At 37.8% G+C, this 12,777-nt stretch overlaps 1 protein-coding gene across 10 annotated transcripts in view; it reads left to right on the top strand.

Moving 5' to 3' along the window:
* ARMC8 (armadillo repeat containing 8) overlaps nt 1-12,777 on the top strand; it is an 85,531-nt gene that overhangs the window by 4,110 nt on the left and 68,644 nt on the right. For 7 of the 10 annotated variants that reach the window (XR_010373837.1, XM_064457164.1, XM_064457172.1 and 4 more), the window contains one exon: nt 12,444-12,515. The exons of 2 other annotated variants lie outside the window; for them this stretch is intronic. Coding sequence is in view for 7 of the 8 variants with exons in the window: in XM_064457164.1 (XP_064313234.1) it covers nt 12,444-12,515 (72 nt within the window). In the remaining variant the exon portion in view is untranslated. Of the gene's footprint in view, nt 1-4,064; nt 4,228-12,443; nt 12,516-12,777 lie in introns of those variants that run through there. One more of the 10 variants, XM_064457170.1, reaches the window with a different exon arrangement.

The raw sequence follows: 12,777 nt of genomic DNA, 5'->3' as shown, positions 1-12,777 counted from the left end.
GTAGTAGATTTGTTATTTTCTGAATATGGATGGATGGGTGTGAAATAGGCTAATTTAGAAAAGTGTATATATAAAAATAGAGTTTAGAATAGTATATATATAAAAATTTTACGTCAGTCGAAGATTCTCTCTGGGCAGAAAAATACTGCTTTGCCCTTCTTCCTCTGACTTCAGGGTCAGAAGACCTGAAGAGGTATTGAAGTTGGAATGAACTGATATTTGGGGTGGGGTGGAAGAGGATTAAATTTCTATCAGAAGTGACTGTCAGAAGCTTTGAGAGATATTCTGCATAATTTCTGAAAATCTTTGGTTCCTAAGATGTACTGGTTTTTTTCCTGCATCCTGACTGAAAATACCAATGACCTAGATTTTCATTTTGATTGATGCAACTGTATGAATATCAAGGACCAGAAAATAGGCTGTCTTAAGAGGCTTTGTTTCTGCTGATTATGTTTAGTTACAATAGTCCTGTTCCTTTTATGCTATTAAAGACACTTGAAAGAATAACTTGGGTTTGGAGCTTTTTTTTTTTAATTGCATCCTTGTAATTTTAATGAAAACCAACTTTTAAATGAGGTTTGTTAAAGGTAAAATATAGCTAAATGCTTCTTGAACTTGAAAATCATGCCAATCCAGTTGTCATCTTGTAACTTGAGAAAGCTTTTAATTACATATTCTGAAAGTATTTAAATGATCAAGTCTTTTCCTTTCTTTCCCATGAATTGTCAGAGAAGGGGTGTTCATAATCTTTTGTCCAGACAGTGAAGGCTTACCTGGCTAGGAGCTTTTTTCTTTTCATCCTCATAGGAGAACTGAGAAACTCTTTCCCTTTTGTCCAGTACTGCTGTATGTGGTTTTATTGATCTTATTTCAGAATGTCAAGTTTCCTGCAGAACTTTTGTTCACATCATTTCTATCATGTTTTTCTGGGTATTGATAGTAGGTAGGAAGGGAAGAATTGTCTGTACCTGCCGGTAAATCACAAATTTCAGTTCAGGACTTGAAACGTTGAGATTCTTACAAGGATGACTACTGCCTTTTACTGTACTTGATAGTGAACTATTTAAAGGGTACAAGGCCCACATCTTCATACCCAAGTCTATATGGCAGTGTATGTATTTAACTTTCTATTTACTGTTTTTATAAGCGAGCAAGATTAATATAGTAGTTTCCTTCTGTAAACATAAACTTTATATCATGGCCATGCTCATGCTTCAGAGGTCTTACAGGTTTGCTTTGTATCCATTTAAGTGCTCTTCTAAACCTTACGCCTTCTACATACTGTTCTGCGGTTCAGATTTTCTAAAATATGCCTTGACTGCATTCTGCAAGGTCAGCATTAATGTCAGGTATGCAGCTATTGAATACATTTAGTGTTGACAGTGCAGAGACAAACAGGTACTGTAGGGCATTAAATACTGCATTCTCTCAGAAGTTCTCTTAAATGTTTTGCCATTATTGGAAGAGGAGCAGAACATAGATAGCTCTGCAAACTTCTGCAGTCCTATAAGAGCTTCATTTGTCCCAAGATGGTTGCTGCAACATCATCCTGTGCTTTGCAGTGTGGCAGGATTTTGGGGTTGGTTCTTCCCCCTGCAAAACCAATTCTGGGTGGTGATCCTTAGGTTATCATTTGCTTTTCACCCGCTCTTAAGCTCAGGACCGCATTGTTCAGATGCAAGACTGATACTATTTTTGTCCGCTAATTTATTTGTTGGTCAGGGGCTTCTTTGAAAGACATTTTGTCATGCTTACATTTAGCCTGATATCTTCAAAGAGGCAATCCATCATTTTATGGAGAGCTATGTAATTCCATCTCAAGGGCTGGTTTTGAAAGAAGTATTCTTTCTGATAAATCTGGCTTACTCAAAGTCCCAACTGTTTCTCATCAGGCTGTTGCTCAGCAGTTGGAGGGTGTAATCTTTTAAGACTTGTAAATAATCATCTTTGTGGTGCACTGAGAATTCCTATGCTACTGCTGTTTCTCTCCTTTATGGATGCACTTATCTAGCCAGCTGGAGTTACTAGGTAAGCATTTTCCAAACTTGTGTGAGCATTTTATTTCTCAGGAAAATGAAAGAAACATCTTATAGAAATGGCACTCAGTACTGAAGAATCATTCCAAAGTGTATGTCTACAGTATCTTCCTTTTTCCAAGGAAGTGGGTCTAGTGCTGTGGTGGGAATACTGGTGCAGATCTGTGCAGTATATCTAATTTGAGTTACATATGCTTTCTACACAGTATGATTTTAGGTGTTTCAGAACTGATGTTGTTTGTAAGGAAAGTATAATAGTTGGCATACAGGTAAGAACTTGTGGACCGCTTTGAACCTGACCGTTAAGTTTTCAGGGTCCCTGCAGCCTTAGACTGACAGTGCTGCAGTGGTTAGTGGTTATGCTCTGTGTTTTGAAGACTGACATTTTAGTACATCTTAGTTGCACTTGGGCTTACCTTTGCAGTAGGCTCTTGGATGCAGAGTTAGGTATGTGTTAAAAGCTTCTCTAAGGGACAATGGACTTGTACGTGCATTTGACTGCAGATGTTTTGTACTGCTTGCTGGTTTATGCCTTCTTCAAACAGAAGATAGCAGAAGGTAGTCACAAACCAGAAAAAAACTCCCTTATATTGTAAGTAGTAACACTGCTTTTGTGGAACCTACCTTGAATCTCTTTTGTGGTTGGTTGCTTTGAAATTACTTGGGAACACCTCAAACAGTGTGTGCTTTTTACATAAAAATTTTTCATTTGTGTATTTTTGGATTTGAAAAAAAAATGTTCCAGGTATGTATTTAGATGACTGAACAATAGCGTCCTGTATTTCTCAGTTACAGCAATTGGAATGAGAGTATCAGTGCAGTGTTCCACATTTGCCTGCATGGAAAGCTATGTGAAATATAAGAGGCAGCTTCATGGAGTGGAAAGAGAAGAAATTCCCATCACAGTTCTAATGAAGCAACAGGCACCCCCTTCAGACAGTTATGAAGATGCTACTTTTGTTTCTTGTTCTTCATGTCCTGTTAAGCAAACCTTCTTTAAGAGTTAATAATGAACAGCACTTGATTTCACATTTTGCATCCTGAACCCACTCAGTTGCATTTCCAGTCTCTCAGTGGCACTTCCGAACCTGAATTTTCTGCAGGAACTGTATTTTGTTCTTTGCATATTCCCTTGCTGCCGTTTTCACCAGAATAGCCCTGTGGAAGCAGAGTAGTCCTTAGAGGATTGTTCCTGTTATACTTTGCCTCTGTACATTTTTGATCAATTCTGTTATCTCCTAGACAGTACTCTGTAGTAAATACATGTTCTTTCAGATGCAGTAGGGAATTTTGAGGTCTAATTGGCTATGAACAAGTGATGTAATTTTTTTCAAGCGTTGTTTTGTGCAGTGTCATTCATGTGTTGAGGGAAGAGGCTCCTGACTCTATTCTGCTGATACTTTGGGAACTGCAGGGTAGGTTCTTTGTGGCTTGGAAATGGAAAGATTGTTCTTTAGGTTGCAGAATCTGATAGAGATTTGAGCAGGTTTAGGTGATGCTGAGAAAGTGCTGGGAGCACTACTCCATTTGTTGATTTCTCCCTTTCAGGAGGTAAGTTGAGGAGTCTAACAACTAGGCAAGCTTTTCAGAGTGATAGAAGATGAAATTGAAAGGCCTCAAACATCATTTGAGAATTAAGTAGTGCTCTGTGAAGGGTGGTTTTCAGTGTAATAGTTTTTGTAGAGACAGATGGAAGAATAGGGTAGATACAAAGGGAAGAGAGGAAGATACAGTAGGAAGAAGGTGTGTTCCTGTCATAGAATAAGATACTCTCTCGCTTTTGTGCTTTCTTCTTAATGCAGCAAAAGGTACAAATGCATAATACTATTTTTTGCAAGTAAATTGTTATGCATTGTAACTCCTGGTCTAGTATTTAGAGGTGGGCTAAACATTAGGAAATTTTGTACACCTATTCCATTTGACTAGCAGTCTTTGGCCTAATAGGGCTGTTTAACATTTCAAGCCTTGCAGTTGCCACTGTGAGCCTGTGAGAGAGGACTGATGATTAATGTATCTGTTTCAGTGCTCTCTTTCAGAAGGGCATGAAGCCACTTTTCTCCAAAATCCATCTCTCAATGCCAACCTCAGAGAAGTGATACTGTTGCTGTGATGATTTCAGGCTGTAAGTAGGATGAGAGAAGAGAAACAACTTCTGTCAGACTAGCTGATGTAGCTGGAGAAAATCAAGCAGGTAGGCCTCAAGACTTTTGTGACCAATGAGTTAGAAGTGGCAAACTTCAAGTTGAGCACAGTTGAATACTCTGAGGCCATTGAGAGTTTAACTTTATTAATCCGTTAGATAAATGCAGAGGAGAGGTGGTTGCTTGTGAGGGAGGGCAAAATGTAGCAGGCAGGTAAGGGAGAAATAGTAATTATGCCCTATGGGGGTGTGTGTACAGGGTGTTCTTAAGACTGTACTAGAGGTTGGGTCTGAAGGATGTGTGCCACAAAATCAGCAATGCTAGTGAGTGTATGATTCTTATATATTGGATTTTTATTTTTTTTTGTCTAAGCTGCCAGCTCAAAATGATTGGAAACAGCGTTAGAAAAAATTGAATTTACTTGCCTTCCAAAACAAATTCATTTTCAGTTTGCAGTATGCAACTATGTTCTTTTAGGCTAGCTCCCTCTAAAGGGTTGACATTTCTAGTAACATTCAAAGGACAGAACTCTGTTTACCAATTAATTTGTCTACCAGATGATGAAAGTTATCTCAGTATGTATGCTCTATTGCTTGTGCTGAACTGATAATTTAAATGTGTTGAGGTTTTTTTAATTCTTATTTTTTTCCTTTGGGAATTGTAAAGTAGCAGGGAGGCTAGCTGGTAAAATTACTTGCTAAAACATACTTCAGACATGCACTGTCTGAAATGTCCAGTAACTCCTCCATACGTAGAATGAGAGACTTTATTTGGATGTAGATAAATTACGGAGTTTCTGTCCTAATGAGCACTTACTAACACCCGTTTGAAAAAGGATATTTAGGCATGACTAAAGTATATGGAAGCCGGTACATCATCTTAGCTGACAGCTATTTGGAGCTAAAAATCTGAGGCTGTACTTTCATGTTGGAAAGACTTTAGATTGTTATAATCCAAGGGGTAGTAGCTATGTCAGACTAACAGGTTTTGGTGATCCTTCAGTGATTACTGGCATAAGCTGAATTGGAGAGTGTGTCACACAGTATTATGAGGTCACATCTGAGAACAGCTAAGCAGATGCTGGAAGGGCTTTTTAAGGTATTTTCCTGTACTGAATAAAATTTAAGAGTTCTCTATGTGAATGACTTGTGGTGGACGATATTCTTTGATAATGAGTGGTGGGCTTAAAATGGGAGAATGGACGAAAATAACATTAAATCAAGAGACAGTGAATGAAAAACAGTGCTAGAAAAACATAGTGTTACAGGATGCCTCTCTGCTTAATGAAATTTCATGTAATTTTTGCTTCAACTGTGGGATATATTCTGAGAGGGGAAATGTCCTTGGGGGTGATAGAAACATTAAAAAATGAAAAAGTAACATGAATACTTGTATTTGATGGTTTGGGTCATTCATCTGAAGCAACAGTGGTGAAGGCTGTTCTTTTCATCTTGTTTGGCTGTTTGGGGATAGCTGTGAAAAAGGTTTTTGCTGATCTGGTGTCACAGAGCAGGAGATCTCTCAGTTTCCGAGAGTTCTGCTGAACTGCAGCTGTTTTCTCCATACCTCTCTTTGGATAATTCTTTGCTGTTACAACCTAGTTTATTTAAATAGCAGAAATTGATGCTGAAATTGAAATGCTGGTAATACAGAGCTCTGGCTATGGTTTGTGTGATTTTAGGTTTGGTGGGTGTGGGATTTTTTTCTTTAGTTTAAAAAATTTACATAATAAAAGCTAGTTAAACCCCCATCCTCCACTGACTTCAAGCACTTTAAATTTGAGCTACATCATTCTTAAGGGTGAGTAGGCAGTTTTTCTATTGATTGTGCTACAAGTTGCAGGAGATGGCTAATTTTCAGATTCAGTGCAGAGGATGAGGCAATAAAACATGCTCAGGAGAGGTGGGAAAAGCAGGATCTCCTGTTTTGTCAGTCAACCTAGAGGTCTGAAAGGAACTTGAGTTGAAACTGCAGACCAAGACATGGAGAGCTTAAGTTGTTAAGCTTGATATAGAAGGCTAGCATGTGAATTGACTGACATAATCTCTTATATGGAAGTAAAGATTCGATATGAGAGGTTTCTTTAGCCTGTCACACGCACACATAGCAAGGTAAGTACTGGAAACTGGGATAGATTAAGGGTAGGAATAAGGTGTATTTCCAACTACAGGTATGGATCATTGAAACAGCTTACCTTGGCAAGAAAACTAATAAGTCAGTTGCCTCTCCAAAGAGGATACTTTCTGTGGCACTGTGATATGGAGAAGTTGCATTAAACACTCATTTTTAGCATTACGTATGCTAAATTCTACTGTTCCGCATTGCTGTAATTATAGCCATATGCTATTTTTCTACAGAACTTTGATTTTATGCAGTATCGGAGAGTACAGAATTAAGATTGGGGACAACCATGGATTTAGGGTTTACTTGTTCAAATATTGAGTTTGTTTAGTTTGCACTGTATGTTAATTGTGTAACAGTTTCTAAATGTTAAAACTCAGACAAGTTGAGTAACAGTGTCTCTCTGTGCTACTTTGTTCTTTCCTGCAAAATTTTCTTTAAATCAACTAATATTTCTGAATGGAATTAGAAATCTTAAAACTTTTCTTCCCAACCTGACGATTAACCTTAAAAATAAGATGATTTATTATTTCTGTGGTTTACTTGAGTTGGCTGGAGTTTTTAACATTTTATTTACTTGGCTGGACTAGTAAACATGTTAGTACAAACATGCTCCGTGCTAAAGGGGTGGAAAACAACTCACTTGTTGAATAATTAACAGATATTTAAGCTGTAGTAGTGTCCACCTTAGATATTAATTCTGTCAAAATAACGATGGACATATTTTAACATGCAAAATTTATCATTAATTCTTGTTTTGCATCTGTCCATAAAAACAGGAGAATGGGAGGAAGGGAGAAGGAAGAGGCTCTGAAAGCTATAGAAAGCCTAATTGTCAAAGCTTTAGCTCCACCGTTAGCTTCTGACTCAAGTCCAGCCAGTCCAGGTACCATTTGCTTATACAATACTGAAACTTAGAAACTCCCCTGAAGCTGGGGCAGACAGTTTTTATTTAAGCTGTGTCCTTGTATCAGCTACCACTACCTCAGCTTTTCAGGTAGTTGCATTTTGAGTTTTTGAAAACCTTTACACAACAATGCTTTGTGTCATTCTATTGTGTAACATTTTGATCAGCCTCTGGTAGATCAACATTCTGGTCTGACAATGCATTGTTTTGGATGCTTCCTCTGTGTGTGTAATTGTCTCTGAATCTCTTGTAACTATTTCATGCTAAAAGTGAAAGCATTGGCTTGAAGTGTCTAGGACTACTTTTTCCTCTGTGGTTGTTCATCTCATGTATGATATCCTTCACTGTCTAGGAACCTCTTAAATATGGCTACCAACTCTATTTTCAAAAGACATAAGATGAGAAAATATCATGCAGGCTGTTTGTTTCCTCCTCTTCTGTATAGTTCCTATTGCTGCTTCCTCATCAAGTTACCCCAGCTTGTTTCAAGATCTTTTGTGTTGCATTGCTAAAAGGTGACATAGGAAAGCTCCAGGGCTTCCCATCAGAATTTTAAAATTTCTTATGTTTGTGATTGATTTACAGTATTGAAAAATGTAGGTAAAACCAGATTCTCACTTAGGAGTCCATGTATCCATGTTCTTTTCTAATGATCTCTTTTGCAGAAGAAGTGTTGATATTGGGGCTTGCTAGGAATGCCTTAGAGTTCTGTTCTTTCTCAGCTGGGAAGTTAGCTCACACTAGTTCAGAGAACTGCACACTAACTACTGGATGCATCTGGTGTTTTTGTGGGAGGTGTGCCAAACTTAGAATCAACTTCATGAAGATGTTGAACTTAAATAATTTCTGCTTAGGACAAAGTTCAGTACCTTAAGTTGCTTCTACAATAATAATTTACATTGACAGAATAGAATGCTAATTTTCTCAGGACGTAGGCATTTCATAACATTAATTTTTATTGGCTAGGAATCATTAAAACTTAAAGGCCATATTTTAATTGAAATTGTTATATTTAATATTGCTTCTTGCTTATCTGAAGTGGGCTATATCTGGTGCCTTCAAACAATTACACATTAAGCATCAGAATAAAAAAATACTAGCTTCATACACAATTGGCAGATTAGTTCCACTTTTAACTCATGATGAGCTGCATTTAGAGGGAAATTAGATTTTTTTTGTGTGTGAGCTTAGTGTACTCCTAAAATATTTTCTTCTAAATGCCCATACTGTGCTAATACACTTAGGAAACTCGCATGCATTGCCTTTTATTTATAGCTAATTAATTGAACTGATTGCTTCTGGGTTGCTATGTTCCAAAAGACTGTTAGAGCTGATAAACCTCACCTGATATTTTTTTCCCCCTTTTCTAGAGTTTGTAGGAAGAAAATAAGTCTCTGCTTTTCCAGTCTCTAATTAGTTTCATAACTTAAAACTGAGTACTCACAGGATTGAACTGATTAAACTATATTCTTGTTTCTTTAAGAAGCAATAAGAGATGGAAAAAGCTGCTTTAGCACTTCAGGAAGCAATATTTCTGAGCGCTTAGCTAGCATCTCTTTGCCATATTTTATTGTTGGCAGCCTATATTATCCTGCTTGAAAGATTTTTCACATAAATTACTTTATTGCATTATACTAACTGTAGGCATAAGTATGAGCTATCAGATTTTAAATCTATGCATTAAAATTATTGTAATTCAGGTTATTTTGTTAAATGACTTTGAATTTAGTTTGACTATAAACCATAAGATTTAATACACAGGATATTACAAAAAATACCCCAAACCCAACCAACCTCAAATGCATCTCAAAACCTCTGTCATGGTTTGTCTTTTGGCTCTATAGAAAGCTACCTTTCTGAGGGTGAGAAACTAAGTAGTGCTGGAATGTACTGGGTACACGTGCAAGATCTGTGTTTTTCTTCTGAAGCTGCTCTCACTGTGCTGTTTCCCAGCAGTAGGGTTGATAGCCTACCTGAGAGCTTGGGGCTGATCATTGGAAAGCCTCTGCATCTCCCTCTTCTGGATCAAGGTCTTCTCACACCATTGGCTAGTTGTTTTGAAGTTCTCATCTCTTTGTAATTGTGTTTTTGCTGCTGTTACCTTCTTCCTCATTTCAAGGACTCCTTTTCACAGTGAGAAGTGAGAGCAGTATGCATGACATTCATTAATGAAGTCCATCCAGTTTTTGGACTACAAATTTCTGAGGTTTCTTTCTTACCTGTTGTAGAAGATTGTGATATTTACTGCTTTTTCTCCTTGGATGAATCGCATATTGTCTTGGATCTGAAATCAGTCAAGCTCAAACTTGTTGGAGATGATGTTTTCAAATAAGGGAGTTGCCCTCAGTTTTTCCAAGGTTCATGATTCACCAAGGACCTGGTAAACTAGAACAGCACGTGGTGGTACTTAAGGAGATTATCTTCCTGATCAGGAAAATCTCCATAAAATGTAGTGTGGAATCACATAAGTATTTTTCATAGTAAACAAAAAAAACCTCTTCTGTTATTCAGCATTGGATTATGGTATTTTAAGGGTATTCTTGGTTTCCATATCTACCTGCTTCCTGTCTATTGGATAGGTTCGTTTCTGTAAGTGGCAAATTTGAAGAGGTAAGCGTGTTTACGGAACTTGGGAGTGCTAAGGCATAATGCGCACAAACATGGTGATCTTTGTCAGAGTCCTATCTCTGGCAGTTTTTGGTCACCTTAACAATTTGCGGGTGTTTTACTTGTTTGCAGGTTGAAGTGGTTGAATGTACATGTGTTGGATTTGTCAGAAATCTCAAGCTTGTGGTAGTTCTTGACCTTTCTGAGGAACTTTGTGAACTAGGATGGAGAAACTTATCTTGAATCATTTACAGATCAGGACTGTGACCTCACTAAACCTCTCCATTTGAGTGTTATGGAACTTGGCCATGTGCCTGCCACTTCTGAAAGGGTCTCTAAATCAAATTCTAATAGGCAGTAGTTATTACACATTAAATGGTTATAGGGTTAGCAAGCCGTTCTATTGTGGAGTTAGTGCTGGAGTCACAAAAGCTTGTTGGTGGGTTTTTTGTTTTTTTGTTTTAAAGACAAAATAATGGGTAAAATAACCTGAGCAGAGGATTAAAATGTCACCAAAATCTGTTTGTTAATTCTTCAGAGTGCTTGGCAAGTGCCTTCTCTTTAGATTCTTAAGGTGCCTTCATGGATACATGATAAAGATGCAGTCTTTCTGATGACTTTGAGATCCGATGCCTAAGGGTAACAGGGAGAGGTAGCTTTTTTAGAAGTCCTAGACTGGCTTGAGCAGTTTAGTACCTGAACCTTGCACATCTGTTAGTACAGTTTCCATTCCTTTGAGACATCTGATCATTCCTTCTGCCACTGGTTTGGACTGACTCTTGTATTGTAAAAACATTTAAAAATGACCAGAATACTTTCATATCAAGCATTCAGCATAGAAACATTGAAGTACTGTTTCTGAGTCTAGTGAAAACTTCAAGTCCATTCCTTAAATTTTCTTTGGCTTCCAGCTTAGCCTGTCTTCTGATCTTGCTTTTTCTCCTCTACCTCCAGTCCTGTGGTGTAGAGTTACCAAACTTACGGGACATATAACAGAAAGGTCTAGCGTTTTCTGCTGATACTCAGCTGTGTACAACTGTGTGCTGGGTAAGCAGATTCCTGTTAAGTAATGGCTGACTTGACAAGTCAAGTGGTTTTCTGACTCTGCCTGTGTTAAGAGATACACAGAACTGCAGCTCAGCATTCAGCTGCTTTTAATGCTACTCTTTTGTTGGAGCTCCAAGATCAGTAGCCAAACATGAGAAGGTAGCCGGCCTCCGTTTGCTTAAAATTCCTAGAGCACTCTTCTGTGGCTGGGTAACTGTATGCAATGGTAGAATGAGTCACATGGAGGAATACTTCAGGAAGAATGGGCAATTACCTTTTACTAACTGAGGTTTGTAACGGTTCTGTTTATGCCAGTCCAGATATTGCCTGCCTTGTCTAAGGAGTTTTTTTTATAACTCTAATGAAGTGAGTTTAATGCTTGGGGCAACTGCTTATTGCAGTGGAATTTGCACATTGGGTGGCTATGTATGGACTGTGTAGTGTTCATGCACGCCAGGGTGGATGTTAAACAGGGCTACTCTAAATCTCTTAAAATTTGCAGATAGCAGGTGGGAGACTGATATAGTAGCAAGAAAATAAGCTAACTTAAAGCAACCACTAAAGCTCCCAGATTATTTGCATGAATTATGGGCATAGTTAGCCAGTGATTAATTTGTCAATTTTGCAACTACTAACACTATAATCAATCTAGTTCTGGTTTTGTTGATAAAGAGTTATCTGAATGTGGGCTGGTTTTGCTCTCTGCTCTTACAAAGGTCACTACAACTAGAAAGTTTCCTAGAAGTGTGTCATCTTGATTTTCTGAAACTGGTCATAAGTTGCTAGTTGTCTTTCAAATCCTCTGGATGTTCACATGTACAATATAAAAAAAATTTAAAAGGTAGTGATGGTTTTTAGGATACAGTAGCAATTTTCTGAACAACGAGGTTGCAAACCACACATGTTCATAGGGCTTCTTAGTGTGTGCAACCAGTGTCCTCTTTCTAAAATGCTTCCCTCGCTCCTTTACCATATCACAAATGCCTTTAATGTATTTAACCTTGCAGTAGCTCTCAGATGGGAAAATGCTTTTGTATCCACTTTATACTTGGGATTTTGACATACAGATGTTTAGGTGTCCTGCTGACATTCACAAAAGGAAGCCCGTGGTGAAGAGGAGAGTGAAAGCCTGGTCTTTGGAGACTGGTAGACTGGTGATAGCTCCTTGTTCCTTTCTTTTTTTTATTTTTTATTTTATTCAGTTAATACTTTAAATTACCAAAACTTGATTTCCCAACCAATAGTGTTTTTTTTCTCTGAGAAGCCTAGTGAATACATGGGCACAAAGAACCAGTATATCTAATTTTCCGCAATAATGAGACTTCATGTCTGGTGTGCATGTGAGATAGTTTGGGTTTTTGCTTACTTGCATAAGCTGGGATGTAATGGAATCCCAGAACTCTGGGGTATTTATCTGTGGGCTGAGGAAACTGTGCCCTGAAGCACTACTCAGTCCCGTAGGTGCAGCATGGACATGTGGAAGACTGCTTGATAAGCCTTCATGGAAATAGTAAATTCTATAGATTAAGCCCTCAGTACCTCAGCATAATTTACCAGGGTTTGTTTTTCTTTCTGGATTTACAGAGATATGAAAAATGCTGTAATTGGAAACAACAAACAAAAAGCCAACTTGATTGTTTTGGGAGCAGTTCCAAGGTATGTCCTTTGCTACTCTCCTTTTCACTGATTCACAACAGGTCTGGAATAATGGTCCTTAGATCACAGGCACTTTTCTGTTTTAACTTTTGATTGTAGTTGATTGCATACTTTCTTTAATGTAACCGAGAGAGACTTGAAATATCTGTTAAAGTCATGTATTACAGACCAGGCTGTTGAGTAATGCTTTTAATTTAGAATTTAATAGAATTCTCTAAAGTAGTCTTGGTGATTTTTATTAAATTTATCAGCTCAGGAATAA

Source organism: Phalacrocorax carbo, chromosome 7 (genome assembly GCF_963921805.1).
Source record: "Phalacrocorax carbo chromosome 7, bPhaCar2.1, whole genome shotgun sequence".
Taxonomy (NCBI): domain Eukaryota; kingdom Metazoa; phylum Chordata; class Aves; order Suliformes; family Phalacrocoracidae; genus Phalacrocorax; species Phalacrocorax carbo.
This window is presented reverse-complemented; position numbering and strand designations above follow the sequence as displayed.